Consider the following 18,429-nt stretch of genomic DNA (forward strand, 5'->3'; position numbering starts at 1 on the left):
ATACACTTGTTTCTTGAAAAGGAAGATAATGTTACTGATGTTGAGGCTTCAGAGTAATGTCAATGTATTGCAGAACTGCCTGTTTGCCCATCTTCTTTGTCCAATTTGGTGATGTTGTTATGAGCAATGAATAGTGGAAAAAGCCTTTAGCAGCAGAAATAGAAATCCATTTGGCCTACCTACATTTCTAAAGGAACCCATGGTATCTTTGTTTGTTGAAAAAAATTCTTTGCGTTCAAAGAAAAGAATAAAACTTGTAATATAAAGAGTTCATTCCTGGCTTTATACGTGCAACATATTTGAGCTCAGGAAGATTGCTTTAATGCTTGATGTTTCTTTGTAAAATAATGCAAGGCTCCATCTACTTGCAAGTCAGACAAAGAATGTAGGCATAGTGAGCTAGGTCAGCATTGAGGGCAGCTGCTCCCAAAAAAGATGTGTAAGTGATCTATGTGTTTTCAGTTCACAGTTCCAGTGTGATGGTCAAAGGGAAAATTTCTGCATCATTATAGCGATAAGATGAACTCGGCATGCATTTGGCACCTGCGTCTTTCTGTGCTCAGGTTCCTTTTTTCTGCAGACAGTGAAAGAATCCATAACACGTTTGGATGCAAAGCTTGGAAAAGTCACTGACTACAACTTCCAGAATCCCCTAGCCGAGATATATCCTGTTTTGGAGCATTGAGATGGCTGTTGTCTGGACAATTTTTTCCATATTTGAGTCTCAAGCTTAGCATGAAAAGAATTGGGGAGGTGAGATTGTGGCATTTGCAGGGGAAAAGCAGTGAGTGGGAAAGTGCTGGGGAATACTTAACTTTTCTAAACATTTCCCTCATCAATCTCTTCTACAGATCTTCTTCTTCAATGTTGTAGTAATTTTCAGAGCACAATTTTGAAGAGCTACGTTTTGGGACCAACCATCCCCCCCCAAATTCTCAGCCAGGTCAGACATTGGCCATGGGGATTTCTATATGGTTATAGTCAGAAGGGCAACTTTTCCAAGCTCTGTTTCATAGCTATTAAAAAAAAGAATGTAACTTACGATCTTATTACCACCATCAGGCTGTATCCATATACACCGACAATACCAACCATGAAATATGCCATTGGTAGCCTGTACTTTAGCCAACCAATTGTCCGTTGGTTATTGTAATAGCCATAGAAAAGAGCAGAATACTTTATATAGCCCTGAAAAGGTGGGAAATAGCTTAAATCAGTTTGAGCTAATCTTTTTTTTTAATTTCCACTCCTATGCAAGTAAGATCAATCATATTCCACAATCAGGAGCAGATAAAAAACTTTTGGGAGGTCAGTCTGGGTTCCATTCAAACTACACCTTGTTACTGAAACTTGTGGAGCATATGCTATAATTAAGCTGCCCATTCATGGCTTCACTAGTGTGTCCATTAATGTGTGTTACCAAGGGCCTTTCATACTACATAGTTACAGCACTTTGATTCCATATTAACTGCCATGGCTACATTCTGTGGAGGTCTGGAATTTGTAGTTTGGTGAAGCACTGTGGCTGAGAATTCTAAACACTCACTCTAAACTGTAGATCACAATATTCCCTATAATGTTGCTATGCCAGTTAAAGTGAAATTGTTGCACATTAATTGTGTAGTTTGGAAGGATCCTGAGTCCAACACTTTTTGCAGGTCTCAGTAGTGCACAAGAAATAGTATAACCAGAAGATTTGGTCAGGATCACTTGAGTGCAGTGCTATGTCATTTTTGTAGCTGGAATCTAACCATATTGATTCACAAGTCCTGCTGAGTTTAACAGGAGATACTTCCCAGTAAGTTTGGTCTGATGAACACAATAAACACATGAAGTGCATTGTACTGTGTCTTCATGTTGCATGCTGTTCAAAAGGCAGTATGAAAGGCCTTTTTTTCCCTACCAGTATGTGCATCCCTAGCAATGTTGGGAGCATGCTATAAAGTGCTAAGGAGCATTTCCCCTGGAGCGTTTACAAAGGATTGAAGATTTCTCCTCTCCCTTCCTCTCTCTGTTCCTCCCACACTCACTCACACACACAGACAGAGTAAAAGAGAGAACGGATAGAAATCAAACCTAAGGGGTGGGATATCTGTAGTTCCAGGCCACCCCAATACTTTTTAGGTATTGAACACAGGCGTATTACTGCTATAAGATAGGCTTATTGGTCGTAAATGATGCAGCAGATGCTACACAGTAGAGAAGTATTCCAGTCCTTTTGTTGATTTTTTCCAGCATCCCCTCACAGCCAGTGATAGAACTGGACACCTTCACAACAAACTCTACCCAGACTGTCTCTGGCCCGCAATCCAGGCACGCATGGCTGGCTATGGGGCCCTTGAGCCAAAGTGTTCTGCCCTCTCCCCTGTGAGGCTGGTGAAAGATTGACTTCCAAGGGTTATACAGAGCCAAAGCAAAGAAATAAAAGTTCATAAGTGTGATTAAACTTGCCCCACACAGCTATGAAACCTGGGCAAGCAGGTTAGTACCAGAAGGAAATTCACTCCTCCAGTCCATGTGCAGTCTCCATATCTTTTCCAAGCATCAAGCTTCCAGGTCAATGCAAAAAGAGATCTAACAAAGTCACTAACACATATTAACAATTTTCACACCATTTAGGATGGTTAGGTCAGGAATATCCCAGGCCTTGAGATTTCAGAACCAAAGGGCAACCTTTGGTGATATCATTAAGCCAGATAAATTAGTACCAACCACAGTTTTCAAGGCAGTACTCTCACCCTGAGATTCTTCCTTCTGATATTCAGAACTAGAAAAAACGGTCTCTAGGTCCTGAGATCTGGGAATCCCAATGCCACTGGATATTTGTTAATGTTTAGTCATGATGTTAACAAGGACTCCAAGGCATGATGTTAACAAGGACTCCAAGGCCTAATTCCCACTATGGTTTAAACCGGATCATGATTTCAAATGATCCAGTTTAAACCACCATGGTTCCCACTTAATTCAAATCGCTGAAGTGATTTGGAATGGGGGGGGGCATGGTTTTTACCCATTTTTACCCATTCAACCCATGTCAAAAAGACACTGGTATAATGGGGTGTTTTGGGGGCTGAATTGATTTATTTGGAAATAAATCGATTCAGCCCATGTGGGAACCAGGCGGATTCGAATCAGATTTGAATCCGCCCTGGTTCCCACTGGCAGCAGCTTCCCCAGCCTCCCGGCCATACCTCCATGCCTACTCCGTCCTCCCGGCTTGCCTCTCTTCTTCCGCCCCAGCGTACCTCAGTCCTCCAAGCCTGCCTCTCTCCTTCCACCCCAGCCTCTTCTCTGCCTCTGGTATGGCCAGGAGGCATGGCGGGGAAGCTGCGGCTGTTGCTTCCTGCACCGATTCTTGAAAACAGCACAAATATAGTGGGAACCATTCTGTTTGTTGAACTGGTTTCTGGAATCATTTCAGGAATCAAATCAAGAGGTAAGTGGGAATAAGACCCCAAACTCATCTGCCTGATGGCACAGGTCAAACTCACTATGTTTGCCATTCCTACATATTGTCTTCCTATCTATGTGATGGGTGTGCCATCTCTCTTGTCTAATATAACATAAGAAGATACTCTAATTTTACCCCATGATGTTCCTCCAAAACCTTATTTCTTTTCATGTAGGTCACTGCTTAGTATATATAGACATCCCAGAATGATTCCTATTAGGCAGTGTTAGCTTTATTGCATTACTCCATCATACCCAGATACAAAAGGATCTTTAGCCACAGCTGAACTGCTGCTGTAGTAATGAGAACAGTGACCAATAAGGGCAGCAATGCAGCCCTCTAGATCAGAACGCAGGGTCAAAAGCTTTTGTGCATATTGCTGGCAAAGTGAAGGCAAAAAGTACGACAAAAAGTCAAGCACAAAAAAGAGCTTACTTTTGGCATTCATTAGAAACATTATTTTCAACTTGGGGTCTCGCTATGCACTTGGATTTTATATCCCTGGTTTTTCCCATTGCAAGCATAAAAGCAAAATTATAGCCTGCAGAATGCTCTGTCAGAAGGGGCGTCTTGAGTTTAAATGAAGCCTATTCTTTTCTACTGCCATTTCCTGTTATCTAACCCATTTACTGGAAAAGCATTGTTTATCTTAAGTCTCTCCTGCATGCACTTTCAAAAGCAGTGTTTGTTTGGATCAGCATTTCTGACTGTTCATTCATTTTCATTCTTAAATCTAATTCACACTTTCCCCAGATATTATTCTTAAGCTGTATATCACACTAAGCTGATTTGCAGACAGGCTGGCTCTGTGCACCTTTGTAGCAACAGCATGACATACAGTATAAACCATTACTAAATGAAAGGAAGGTAATTGGCTCACCTGTACTCATGATATATAGTAGCAAGTGACTTTTGGCCCTCCAACTATTACTGGTCTGCAGCTCCCATCATCCCACCATCACTGGTGATGGGGGCTGCAGTCCAACAACATCTGGAAGACTAAAATTGCTCATGCCTTAAGACTAGTTACATATATCATGTACCTTACTTGATACTCTCTCAAAGGCCATAGCTTGAATTTGTGTAGACAGCACCTCACTTTAAAAGAGCTATCAAATAGTGTTATACAGCAAACATGCAAAGACAGAGACCCAAATGCTCTATATCCACTCAAGCAGTCATGATGTCATCCACACACTGTGGTTTAATTCACTTCCAATGTGACATATGACATCTTCTGCCAACTTTCTGCATTCTGCATAGGGCAAAGAGGCTGTTCACTTTGCAAAATCATAACTGGTCACAAATCTGACATCAGAAATGGCAATATTAAAAACCAAACCAAACAAAACAATGGGCTTAAAAAACAACAACAGTGGGCTCCCAGGATATTTTTACCCCTGGAGTTTTCTTAAGTCACCTTGCATCCTATTTAGGGAGAAAGGTGGCATGTTAAAATTAATTAATAAATAAAGTGCCCACAGTGGACCAAGCAAACATCAAAGACAGATTAGAATGAGAAACTTTGAGTTGCAACTCATCAAATGTAGAGGCTTGAGAGAGCCTTCTGGTTTGTACTATTTGCAACACCAGTTTTGTGAATATTATTGATGTAGCAATTAGCATTGTCAATTATTTGTGCCTTTTAGTTCCCCTCCTAGCTCATTGTTTATGGCACCTTCTCCATCCCTGGTTTCTAGATACTGTATATACAGTATATATAGCCTAAATTCTATATAACACTGAATTTGTGTCTTAAAATGTAGTCCACTGAAGTTTATTCTATAATATATTTGTTAGTCTTTAAGTTGTCATGAGACTCATTGTTGATATTATATCACTTGACTGTCACACACATAATTCAGATGCTGTGCATGTTACAGTACTGGATGACTCAAAAGCGGCATATGTGTGAGCTCATTCCACTGAAAATATTATGCTTGGATGCCAACTGACTCATTGTTTTTTTGTAACTGGATGAAATAAGGTAGGACCACCAGGTTCTACCACTAGAACCAATAATGTCATTGAACCATTATGTTAGCATACCCTACACCCCTCTCTCACTAAATATTTCATATTTTCATATTTTGATATCTAGAATCAGGCATATTTTTAAGGTCACAATGGCTTTTGGAATTCTAGGGAAAGGCATACTGGACAGAAGATATAGGGAAGAGCTATATAGCACTGAAAAAAGGTTAAATGGGTTTCCTGATCACTCTACCCTCCCCCAGGCTTTCTGAATATCATCTCACAATAGGGACAGGATGAATCCCACCACAAAGCAGTAAAAACCATATTTTCGCCTCACCCTAGGTTGTGTCTCTGTTCACCCCTTCCTAACCAGCCATCCATGGGTTATCTCAAATCCAGTCAATGTTTTATCAAAGGCCTCAGTCATTCTGGAATCTTATTGTCCATTCCATGGGAAGACCATCAGGTCTTTCTTACACTGCAGGACACTTCCAAGTACCCTGTGAGGCTATGTAATCAGATTTAAATATCTGGTTAAATGCCAGCATTGCAGCCACTCACTCGCAAACCACAAGGTTGTGAGTTCATTCCCAGCCAAGGGCTCAGGGTCAACTCAGCCTAGCATCCTTCTGAGGTCGCTAAAATGAGTACCCAACTTTTTGTGGGCAATTAGCTTACAGTTGTAAACCGCTTAGAGACTGCTTACTGCAGTATGAAACGGTATATAAATGAAGCTGCTATTGCTAAATATCAGTCCCAGTTCTAGCCTCATGTGTGCACAGAGGGTCTCTCTCGCTCACTGTGTCTCCCTCAGATGCTGTATGGGTCCATCTTCCGTGGACCTGTTTTAGGACTGGCAATATCACCCCCTCCACTTTCTGATTTCTTGATATCCAACCTTTCACACCTTTCTTTCTGTTAGCTCTACGTGGTTCCTAAAGTTGCATTTGTTTGTGTGTTTGCTTGCACCTTTGCACAATTCTAAATAAAACTCTTTTATTCATTAAAACTGGAGTTTCTCTGTAGTTGGTATATATGTGAAAAGATCCCCTTAAGTTACCCAACCTCTCACAGGCCTCATGTTTAGCTAATAATTTCCCCAAAATACCAAGGAGATGCTGACATCATTGGTGGTGACCCCATGTTTTCCACACCTTTAATCTGAAAGTACACAAAGTAACATATAAGCCTTCACAGTTCCAATACTATTTTCATTTTTCCTAGAAAACAATGCTTGCAGTGTATCAGGAAGATAATGGTAGAAATAAAGTAACAGATACAAGCATATTGCTAATATACAATAATATTGCTGCTATACAGTGCACCACTACACTTATCTACATGTGATTCATGCTCAACGTAGTTTTTCAATGACTGTTTATGAATTCACAGTTTTGATCTATGTTGAAGAGTAAGGTTCCTTCAAGTATATGAACTATGACATAAGGATAATTCAGCTTTTGGATGAAGTCCTCTGTTACAGTTTGTGAATCACTGTGGAGAAAAAATATATTAGATATTGACTAGTTTAGATTGCATGGTGTTGATGTCATTTATAGTAACTTTTGTAGTGTGTTGTTCTATGTTTAATGTTACATATTGTATACAGTAATATTATTGCATATTAACCACATACTTGTACTTGTTACTATATTTCTAGCATTGTCTTATCAGAGCCTTTGCGGTTCTGTTATCTTAGTTATCTTAGGAAGATGATGGGGCTATTCCTTTCTCAACCTTGTTGGTTTCCTCTCCTCTCAAATGGTGTGGCAATGAGCTCTCACATGTTTACTTCACATTGCAACTATTACCAAGGCAACATGAACCATGTTCACAGAAGCACCAACCATGTTTCATATTAAACAAAGAATTGTGATAGTATGTGGCAATATTCCAGAACAAATCCCCATAGTACGAAGCATGAAAAAGAAGTCAGTTGGTATGTCATCCTGTTTTTAAATGTAACCTTGATTCCTGATTCTACCCTCTTTTGACCTTCTGTCATGATCTGTTCTATAACTACACTGGTTTCAATGGCATGATTGGTACTACAAACTAACTCTTTTTTAACAATAGGGATTAAGTCTTCTTTTTTCAACTGGTCCAACCTTATCCAGAATTAGTTGCAAAAGTACAGGATGATGGGTATCTGCCAGGTGTTTTGGCTTACTCTTAAGGATAAACTAGATACAATTGGAAAACATGTACCTCAAAGTCCCAAAGAACAGAGAAATCCATAGCTTTTGGTTGTTCAGCCCTGGGTACAATTTTTCTGGGTATGCTTCCATATGGTGCTCCCATTAATATCTAGGAAACAATTATCATTAAAAAATGACTCATGAAGCATTGCAAATATTCACTTGATTTACTTATATATCAGTAACAGAACATAGCAACTGGCCTTTACTTTTGGCATACTCTCTTGTTTTAACTCTCTGATCTGCGTGAGAAGGCTGAATCAGAACACCACACATGACTTCATTTCAGTGCTGGATTTGAGTTTTCTAGTGCATGTGAAGTTGAAGTTACTACCACTAATTCCATTGTCTTAGATTAAATTATTACACTTAATTTTGATTGACAGATATACCCCTCCTCCATCCTTTGCAGATAGGCATCAGTACTAAGCATTTCTAGGTGTCCCAGTTCCTTTCCATCACATTAGTTGAGAAGAAGCTGGTTCCTTTTACAGGTATCACAGAAATTTCTGCAATATTTCTGAAATTTGGTTTCTGACAGTTCAATGTACACAGACTTTGTTTCATGGTCAAAATTATTTAAAATATTGTATATAAAATGATCTTCAGGCTATGTATATATAGTGTATCTGAAACATAAATGAATCTCATTTTTAGACCTGGGTCACATCTCCAAGATATCGCATTATGTATATGCAAGTATTCCAAAATCTGAGAAACTCCAAAATCCAAACACTTTTGATCGCAAGAATTTTGGATAAGTGAGACTCAGTCTGTACTGTGCAATCCATTGATCTTAGTAAATAGCTGGACCATAACCCAAACTATATTAATATGTTTAACTTGAATACATAACAATTCTAAGCTAGAACTCATTTAAAAACTTGATGTTGGTGAAAGCTATATTGACAAAAATGGAAAGAAATCTGCTCTTCCACCTACAGAAAAATGATTATATATAAAATCAACCCTCCACATACACAGATTCTGCATCACTGGATTCAACCAACCATGTATTGAAAATGTTTTTTAAAAATCCAAAAAGCAAATCTTGATTTTGCCATTTTATATAAGGGACCATTTTACTAAACCACTGTATATGATGGGACTTGAGCATCCACAGGTTTTGGTATCCATGGGGGGTCCTGGAACCAAATCCTAGCAGATATCAAAGGCCCACTGTAAGAGGTACATAGGTGGAATATCAGATGATTGAACTCTATCAGAATTAAAGTGAGTAAGCAAACAGAGGATACATTTTAAAGGAATTTGAATCCTTTACCATATATTAGAACTAGCAGCAATTACAATAACAATAGTGATGATATGTTTGAAAAATTTTGGAATATGTTTCATCTTCTTTTATAGTGGGCTCTCATTTTATACTGTAAAACTGATATGTTGTCTTACAGGGTTTGTGCCTGTTCTTTCCCCCCATCCTTCTTATAATTCAAACAGAATGCTGATGCTAGAAAATTAACAATAAAGCTCCAACCAGGACTCTTCACAAATAATGTTTAAAGAACACATTTTACACAGCAGCAATTTCAATTCTGCTAATTTTGGGTAGATGGGAGAGCCTCTTGTAGGAAACATCACAGATCATTCCCACTCCCTCTGAATTTATTAAAGGAATTACATTTCTCTCTATTGCAGCACTCATTCTATCCTACAAAAATGGGATGAAATCAGGGGCATTTGTTCATGCATGGAGACAGATCTTATAGAATATTATTGCAAAGCTGGTGAAATAATCTTTGCTCCTTCTGGTGTGTTTGTGTGTACGCATAGGGATTCACCAGTGGTGTGTGTAAAAAAGTCTTAAGAGGACACAAGGTAGAGCTTGTTCCTAGGGCTAGAATGAGAGCCTTGTGCAGAGTAACAGGCTTCTCCCATAGTTTATTATAGGTACTAAGAAATATTATTTGGGAGGACTCATTAATGTGTACTTTTCCTATGCTGAATGGTATGAGTGCCTTGGTTTATTTTTGATGATTTCTTATATGAGGGATGGATAATATGAAATTCCCCTTAGGGCTAATTCAAACAAGCAGGTGCATCATTTGCAACCTCATTGTTCCTTTACTTCTCTGAACTGAGCCCATTTCCCTAAATAAAGGCAGTAGCTGAGCAGCTGGTGATGCTTTGCATTATAAAAATCTGCAGAGCTTTGGAAAGTAATTTTAGCTGCAACTCTCAGAACCACCCAGCCAGCAAAGCACTCTAGAAACAGTACTCTAAAAATATTTAGTTTCCATGCTCTTGCAACTGTATCTGGGATGTTTTATCTAAGATAAGTGTTCCAGATTCAGGCATACCCCAGTTTACTCTGACAATGATGCCACGGGTGCAGAGTCCACAAAGGATGACACTGGAGAGATAGGCTACTTGGAGTAAGCAGATTTTTGACAGAATTCCCTTGTTATGCCAGTATAAAATTTTTTTTTTCAGGTGTTGCAGAAGGAAGCACCCAGTAGTTCCTTGTGCAATTTTCCTGGCCTGGCTGTGGAACAGCAGCTAGGGGGACCTAGGTATAATTCTGCTTCTCTTCTGGCTACTAATTAATGATACCTGGGAAGGAGGCCGGTGTGCTAAGGCAGCTGAAGTGCGCATGGACACACTCCTGTGGCCAGTCAGTGGCTGGGATAGAGTGGACACTGGGAGACTCCAACTGTCCTTGTGCACTTGGGAAGGAATGAATGGCTTTCAGCTACCAGAACACTACTATGACTATATGCTACAGTCTGCCAGTTGTCCTGGATCCTGGTCTCTATGTGCCTAATTTTCATTGTTGTGTTGTGGAGCTCTGTCCTAGCCCACAGTCAGTAAACAGGAACAGAACGAAGTCCAGACAACCATTTGTTGATTTGAAGACAAAAGAGAGAAAAACACCTAGCTAGGTGGGTGCCGATGGTTTGGGACCCAGATCAGCAATTTGCAGACACTTCTAAAGCTTAGCTAGGTTCGTAGCATATACAGGTGGACCAATCATCTTACTTGGCTCTGTCCATCCTTGCACATGTTTCTGGTCTACCTATTCCATTTTTCCCTTTGATATGTCCCCCCACTTTCTACATGCATCGCATGTTCATTAAAAGCTCCACTTATGCCTCCCAGGGTGTGTGTGTTAATATTATAATGAAGCCTAAAGAAGCTATAGGTAATTTAAAGTTCAGCTCTGTGGTTTCTCCCCCTCCCATTTTTCCAGTGTGGTCTACTGTGGTTTCTTCTGACCACAAGTCTAGCTTCAATCTGACAGTTTGTTCATATCTATATCTTGTTTTTGACTAACTTATTCTTGCTTGCAACACAGCTAGCTCCCTGGTTCAATAAGTAGAAAGAGTTGCAAGACCCATCATTCAGTGGCTTTATGAAGTGGCAAATTTGGGAATCTTTAAAAATAACTTTGCTGTCTCTAACTTCATCTTATTTAGGTGCTATACATACCTCCCAATAGGGTGCCCCCATCCGTGCTAGGGGTTGGCCGAGGGCACGCTGTCTATATTGGCCTCACCCCTAGTATGTGATGGGGGCGTCAAAATGGCGGTGCCCTGTACACATGCCATTTTGACATGATGGACACTTAGCGTCTGCACATCCCGGCGCGTTTGTGACATCACAAGTGCGCCATTGGTGCATTGCGGCATCACAAACGCGCCGCATTAAGAACCTGTTTTTAAGGGTTCTTTTCGCTCCACGGGGAAGCCCCGCGGTCTGGAGGTTGTGGCTTCCCCACGGAGCAAACCAGAGCGGCAAGAGACCACCCTTTTTGGGCGGTCTGTATCCCGCGAATGTGTCCTTGGAAGAAGTGTGACCCATAGTGCATCAACAGACCCATGGTGCATCAAAATCTTGGTGTGTAATTCCCAGAAGCCTGCAGTTAGCATGGCCAATAGCCAGTTTTGAAGACAGCTTTGTGAAATGGTCCTCCACATCTTTTATTATCTGAATTATTTCTTCAGCATGCTTACTTGTTTAGACATGTATAGGGTAGTACTTTTGATTTTTGATTCCTGCTTCTTGCTTTTAAATAGTAAAAGTAAATGCTTCCCCTTGACATGATTGTCTAGTCATATGCAACTGTAGGGGGCAGTGCTAATCTGTGTTACTAAGCCAGCGTTGTCTGAAGACGTGTCGGTAGTCATGTCGCCAGCATGACTGCATGGGATGCTGTTACCTTCCCACTAAAGTGGTACCTATTCTCTACTTGCACTTTTACATGCTATCAAGCTGTTAGGTTGGCAGAAGCTGGGACTAGTGATGGGAGCTCACTCCGTCATGCGGCACTTGGGTCTCGAACTGGTGACCTTCCTACCTTACAATAGTCAGAACTGGCATCTTAACCACTAATCCACCATGTCCCAGTAATTTAAATACTAGAAACCTTTAACGTATGCCTTTAAGTGTGTGGGCCTCCTTTCAGATAGACTACAGTGGGTCGTTGGCATCCATTATTATTATTATTATTATTATTATCATCATCATCATTATCATTTATTTATAGAGCTCTGTAAAGTTTGCATAGCACTTTACATAGCAAGTTTCAAATAAAATAAGGGGGAAAAAGAATAAAAACCTATCAAGCAGCATACAATCTAAACCAACAACAACAATACATGATTGAAATATCTTTAAAATAATACTAACTGGTATGCAATAAAAACAAAGTAAGCAGCAGATTAACAACCGGTAATTTGGAAAGCCTCCCTAAACAAGAATGTCTTCAATTTGGCCTTAAAATTAGCCAAGGAAGTAATACTTCTTAATTGTGTGAGGAGGAGACTTCAGTCATGAGGAGCAGCACAGGAGAAGGGGAGGAGGAGACTCTTCGCTGGGTCAGGAGACTGGTGTCATAGGATCTCTATGTGTGTGGAAGGTGGTAAGGAGAGATGAGCGCTGACAAATAAGAGGGAGCCAAGCCATGAAGGGCTTTAAAGATCAGGAGAAGAATTTTATATTGGATTCTGAAAGAAATGGGGAACCAATGGACAGATAACAAGAAGGGGGTAACCTGATCAAAGTGGTGGGCGGAGAAGATGATCCTGGCTGCTGAACATTGCACAGAGATTAGTGGGCTAAGGTGAGAAATAGGAAGACCTACTAGCAATGAGTTGCAATAATCCAGGTGTGATATCACCAATGCATGCACTAAAGTCTTTGCCGTTGAAACAGGAAAAAATGGTCAAATTCTAATGAGATTATAAAGAAAGAATCTGTATGACTTGGCTGTAGCCTGGATCTGTGGAGTGAACAATAATGAAGAACATTGCAAAGATGGTTTGGGTGGGAAGATAAGTAGCTCAGTTTTGGCCATGCTGAGCTTCAGGCACCAGTGAATCATTCACTCAGAGACAGCAGCAAGGCATGGTGATAATTGCTGCTCAACATCGGAGAAATCTCAGGGGTAGAGAAGTACAGCTGGGTGTTGTTGGCGTACAGGTGATATTTAAAACTGTAGGAGCTAATAAGACTTCCCAGGGACAGGGTATAAAGGGAGAACAATAAAGGACCCAAGACAGAACCCTGAGGGATCTTGACTGCTGGGCTGATGGAGAGCTGGGTGGAAGCAGTTTTCAAGCCAAACACTCCTCCTGACTGCTGGGCTTCTCTGGGGTTTGATTCCTGGACTCTCCATGGATAACAAAATCCGTGGATGCTCAAAGCCCATTAAATACAATGGCATAGTAAAATCGTGTTTCTTATATAAAATGGCAAAATCAAGGTTTGTTTTCTGGAATTTATACATTTTAAAAATATTTGCAAACTGTAGATGCTTGAATAAGTGTATAAAAAAATCTGTGGATAGGAGGACGGACTGTACCTACAAATAAACTATAGTTTGCAATGGATGCAAACTACAGGGAAAGAGATTCTGCCTACTGTATAAACTCTTGAATAAGTCTAGAAATTTAGATCAAAAAGCTGTCTGAAAAGACCTAATTCTAAAAGATGTAAGCATTGTATCTTAACTCTTATTTAAAAGAAGGGTGAAAAGCAAGAGTATAATCTGTCCTGGAAGCACTGATCCCTCTAGTCTCTCATCCATCCAGCCTTAAGAGTGAGCACAAAACGTTATGTCTGCTGGAATTTTCTAAGTTCTTTGATAATGTTTTGCTTTGCTCCATCCTTTAGGTCCTTTGCTTTATGCCCCTTTTACCCTCGACTTATCCATGGGTCAGAACAACATCTATAATTTTGGCCCCAAAACTTGCCCTCGACTTATACATAAGGTTGACTTATAATTGAGTATATACAGTAAATATGAGGTGCAACTTCCTGACAGTATAAGCTGTTCAACAGTGGAACACACTCCCTTGGAGAATGGTGGAGTCTTCTTCTTTGGAGGTTTTTAAACAGAAGCTGGATGGCCATCTGTCCGGGGTGCTTTGATTGTGAGTTCCTGCATAGCTGAAGGGGGTTGGACTTGATGGCCATTGAGATCTCTTTCAGTTCTATGATTCTATGATTCAACCATTGGCTTTTCTGTAGGACATTGTTAACAGAACGGGTGGTATATTATTCAGATTTTAATGAAATATTCAGGTACTATTCAGCCTGTAGGTGAAGATTTGAATATTGATGATACATTTACATATTTTAAAAAATGCTTCAGGGTAGTCTGCTTTAGATGCTAGTTTTCTATTTGCTATGTGTTATTGCTCATGTAAATGACACTGCACATATGACATAAGGATGTGCAACTTAATGCTTCTTGTGTTCACACCAATATTTGTTCAGTAATACTTATGAACTTACCTCTGGAATTATAACTAATCCAAATATTAGTCCAAACAGGACCAGGTTTACCCCATACATCCATCGCAGAAATATGAAATAAGAGGCGACTGAAGATCCAAAATGACCTTAAATAATGAAGAGACGCTGTTAGAAAGGTGCTTGGGTCAAGTACATGTTTAATAAAACAGTGGTTTATTTTTGTGCATACTAATGTAATTTAATTTTGAGTTTCAACACTTCCTCCTTCTGCTGTTCATTAATATGGAAGGCCCAAGTTGGTTTCAGCTAAGGTTTACAACTTTTTCAAGGTTCATATAATTCTCCATATAGTTCTCATGGCTGTAAACAATGTTTGTTAACCTTATCCTCTGTACCTCACGCATGCTAATTTTTCTCTGGTGTAACAGAAGCAGTAATGAAAAAGAAGCACATGTAACTGACTACATTAAGCTTCCTAGGTTAATTGCTTAGAGCATGGGTGGTGAGTTGGACTACAACTCTAATAATTTCTGGCCTTTGGCTGTGCTTGTGGAAACTAGTGGCAGTGGAGTCCTACAAAACTTCCCCATCCCTGGTTTAGAAACTTGCCGTCGCATTCAAGATAGTCCTGCTTCCTGGGAACTGCTGTGCAGTACCATGCAGACGTACATAGGAGCTTATCCCAAGAACAAATAAGCCATCTTACCTCTTCCAGCTTTAATTCAGAATCCGGGATGCCTCCGGATGTTATCATACCTAAATCGCCGCCCATCTAACTGAGATGCTACCACCCGGATGCATCCTGGGTCGAAGCCTCGCTCAGCTAGCCAATTTTTGAAGTTGGAAGCTCCCTGACTTCAAAAAAGTGCTGGCTGAGCAAGGCTTTGACCTGGGATGCATCTGGGTGGTAGCATCTCAGTTAGATGGGCGGCGATTTAGGTATGATAACATCCGGAGGCATCCTGGATCCTGAATTCAAGCCAGAAGAAGTAAACTAGCTTATTTGTTCATGTGATAAGCTTCCTAGACTCACTTCACTTCATTCCAGGGGTCTTTTCTTTTTTTAAAAAAAGGTTAAAATACATGTACATGCATCATGGTAAATCTCGGTGTAAATTCCCTTGAGGTTTTGAGCTTGTGTTGCCCTATTTCATATCATTACAAGCACAAGGGAATTTCCTTGTTGAGACTTTAATGTCTCTTGTGAAACTCATTAAACTCATCCATACAGTAACATCCCAAATCCACAAAACAATGGCGCATTACAGACGCGCCGAAGGGGCATGCTAGGGTTAGGAAGGGGCGTGTTAAGGTTGAGAAGGGGCGTCACTTCCTGATGCCCCTCAACCCTAGTATGGACCGAGTCCGTACAAAATGGCGGCGCCCGTCCACACGGGGGCCGCCATTTTGACGTTGCGGATGCAAAGCGTCTGGACGTCGCACGGCAGAAGTGATGCTGTGAGTGCGTGACTAGCACCTCATGGTGCCACTTCTGGGGCCCAGAAAGAAGCGCCATTTCGGCACTTCTTTCTGGCTGCGCCCGGGAACTGCATGGTATGGCCGCTGCGGTTCCCGGACGAAGCAATCGGCGGTGGCGGCAGACCACCCATTTTGGGCGGTCTGTAACTCGTCAAAGATGCCTATATTAGGCCAATAGACCTAAAAACGATTTAATGGTTCTGTAGATTTTGGATGCTATTGTACTTTGCTGCATGGCCAACTTGATATGTTTTCATTAAACTCCTGAAAGCCTCACACGCACACTGGAGATGTATGATGAAGAGATCACCCAAGTAGCTATACTATGTTGATTATGGATTGCATTAGATATTCGGGGGGGGGGGGGGCTGAAGGCACACCCACGAGGTTATAATGTTAAAGTCAAGACAAGAGGTCAAAAATAGTCCTGTTTTTGTTACTGTAGATCTACTACAACCAACAAGAAATCAAAGGAATTATATTTTCTCAGTGTGCCTGTCCTGAGTAAGGAGGATTTGATAGAAGAAGCAATAAAAGCAAAAATCATGAATATTTAGAACTACTGCTGATTACTTTGCCATTGCAAATTCCTGCATTGTGGGCGCATTGTAATGTGTCACAATCTCTTGCTAAAGCTGCCTCTTTCAAAGAGAGAGAGAGAGACTTCGAAGCATCACTGAAGGAGACTGCCCATTGCAACTTCATGTTTTTGCTTTCTGACCTTCCTCTGCCACGAGGATCTGATTGGTGTTAACTTGGTTTCATTCCTGAGCCAAGTTAAAACATAGCTTTTAACTAAGTCCTCTGGAGCCTTGTTGATCCCCTGCCCCCTGAAATATAATTATTTAATATGTTTTTAATCTGTAAAAATTATATTTATTGTGGATTGTTTTAACAGTTTAAATTTATGCTAGTTAGTGCTATCCTGAGATCCCATGATATAGGGAAGGATATTTATGCATGTGTGAGTTAGATATATAGATATTTTTCCAGTTGCTGTCCACCTAAAGGAAAGGTGAAAGTTTCTACAGCAACATATTGATAATATCCACCTCCAAGACAATGGTTCTCTTTGCCTTGATTTCCCATTGCCTTGATTACAAAATTATTCTCTTCATAGGCAAGCAGTCATTGCTGCCCCCCCCCTCCCCGCCACATGTTTTTAAAAGGAATTTAGGGACAACTGACAATTTCTGACTCCTGCTTTTTGCCAGTAAATGAATGGAAGATCACCAGCTGAGGATGAGAAAATATCAAAGAGACAACTTCAGAAGGTTGTAACTATCCCCTGAAAATGGTGCTGGGGAACTTTTGGCCCCCTATATGTTTTGGACTACTGCTTATGTGAGCTGGAGTCCAAATGTCCCCCCAACTTTACTGTAGATGAATAGAAAACTACTACTAAATTGTGTAAAAATTAAAACCACCCAAGAATAAAAATAAGATCTTACTTCATGTGCTTCTTTTTGCCTCTGAGTCTATAGATGGTTTCAGATTATTTGAGACCAGTATATCATGAAGTACTTGCTATGCAGGAATTGTACTTATTTAATGCATTCTCTAAAACAAGCACCACAGGCAGCCCATCATGAAATAGGACATATTAAAATTCTGCAGTTCTTTCATAAGGGCATAGTTCCTTTGGAACAGTGTTCTCTATGCACTTTGATGCTCAAGAAATGTCAAGAGTGGTATGATCACAGAATTGTCCCCAACCTAACAGTGAAAGGAGATGTCATTCTAGTAGTTCTGGTGTATATTAAAGTCCTCTTTCAGACAAACACAGATTGATTTGCAGAACTGGCTCAAAGTCATCATATTGTAGTCCAGTGGTGGTCAAAATGCAACCCATGGGTATTTCGCATGGGTCTTCATTTTGCAATCCCTGAAGCTTCCCAGAGTCCCTAGTCTCTCTTCCTCCCAAATCAGCCAAAGAGTGGTCAAAAACAAACCTGAAAGTGATAAGGAAGTCACTTCTGGACATGTTAGGAGTGCCAATACTGCCCTTACAGGGAAAGCAGGGTGAAAAATAGTCTTTGCCCCCTCCTCAGTTGCTTGCCCTGTCATTGGAGATTATCACATGGGAGATGGGATGTCATTGTCCCATCCTTGTCACGTCCTTCCCACGCAATCATGGCAAGGACTTTCAGATGATGTTGCACTTATCGAGACATTATCTTGTCCAGAAAGTGCAATTGACAGCAATAACGCAAAAGCTTTTCAAATGACATCATGCTGATCCTGTCATTGTCCCATCATTGAAGTGGCATTGCCCATTATTTTGCATTAACAGGAGTTTGCGTTAATGTAATGCCCCTTCAATGACAGGATCAGCGCTACGTTATGAAAGGCTTTTCCACTATCACTGTCATGTACGGGATAAGGATGGGGGAGCGATCTTGTCCCTATCCCATCTGTGTATGATAGTCCTATTAGAGTAATACTGGTTCTTAAGTCACCATTTTGTAGCTCAGTTATCAGGATTTATGTGGCAAATATCAGTATTTCTCTTCCTCACTGCAAGGGATTAATGATGCTGGATGAATATTCCCGAGATAAAGAATATAGTGAAGCTTGGGTGCTTCTTCTAATGTTGGTAATTTTAAT

The 18,429-nt window shown here is 40.5% G+C and overlaps 1 protein-coding gene across 1 annotated transcript in view; it reads right to left on the reverse strand.

Moving 5' to 3' along the window:
* Positions 1-18,429, reverse strand: part of LOC149309615 (transmembrane channel-like protein 2) — a 70,960-nt gene that overhangs the window by 39,685 nt on the left and 12,846 nt on the right. The window contains exons 9-11 of the mRNA XM_089532734.1: positions 14,383-14,489; positions 7,637-7,735; positions 1,043-1,188 (exon numbers count right to left, since the gene is read on the reverse strand). Coding sequence (XP_089388860.1) covers positions 1,043-1,188; positions 7,637-7,735; positions 14,383-14,489 — 352 coding nt within the window. The remainder of the gene's footprint in view (positions 1-1,042; positions 1,189-7,636; positions 7,736-14,382; positions 14,490-18,429) is intronic.

The sequence above is a fragment of the Sceloporus occidentalis genome, unplaced genomic scaffold (assembly GCF_023333645.1).
Source record: "Sceloporus occidentalis isolate IW3139 unplaced genomic scaffold, rSceOcc1.0.p SCAF_7, whole genome shotgun sequence".
Taxonomy (NCBI): Eukaryota; Metazoa; Chordata; class Lepidosauria; order Squamata; family Phrynosomatidae; genus Sceloporus; species Sceloporus occidentalis.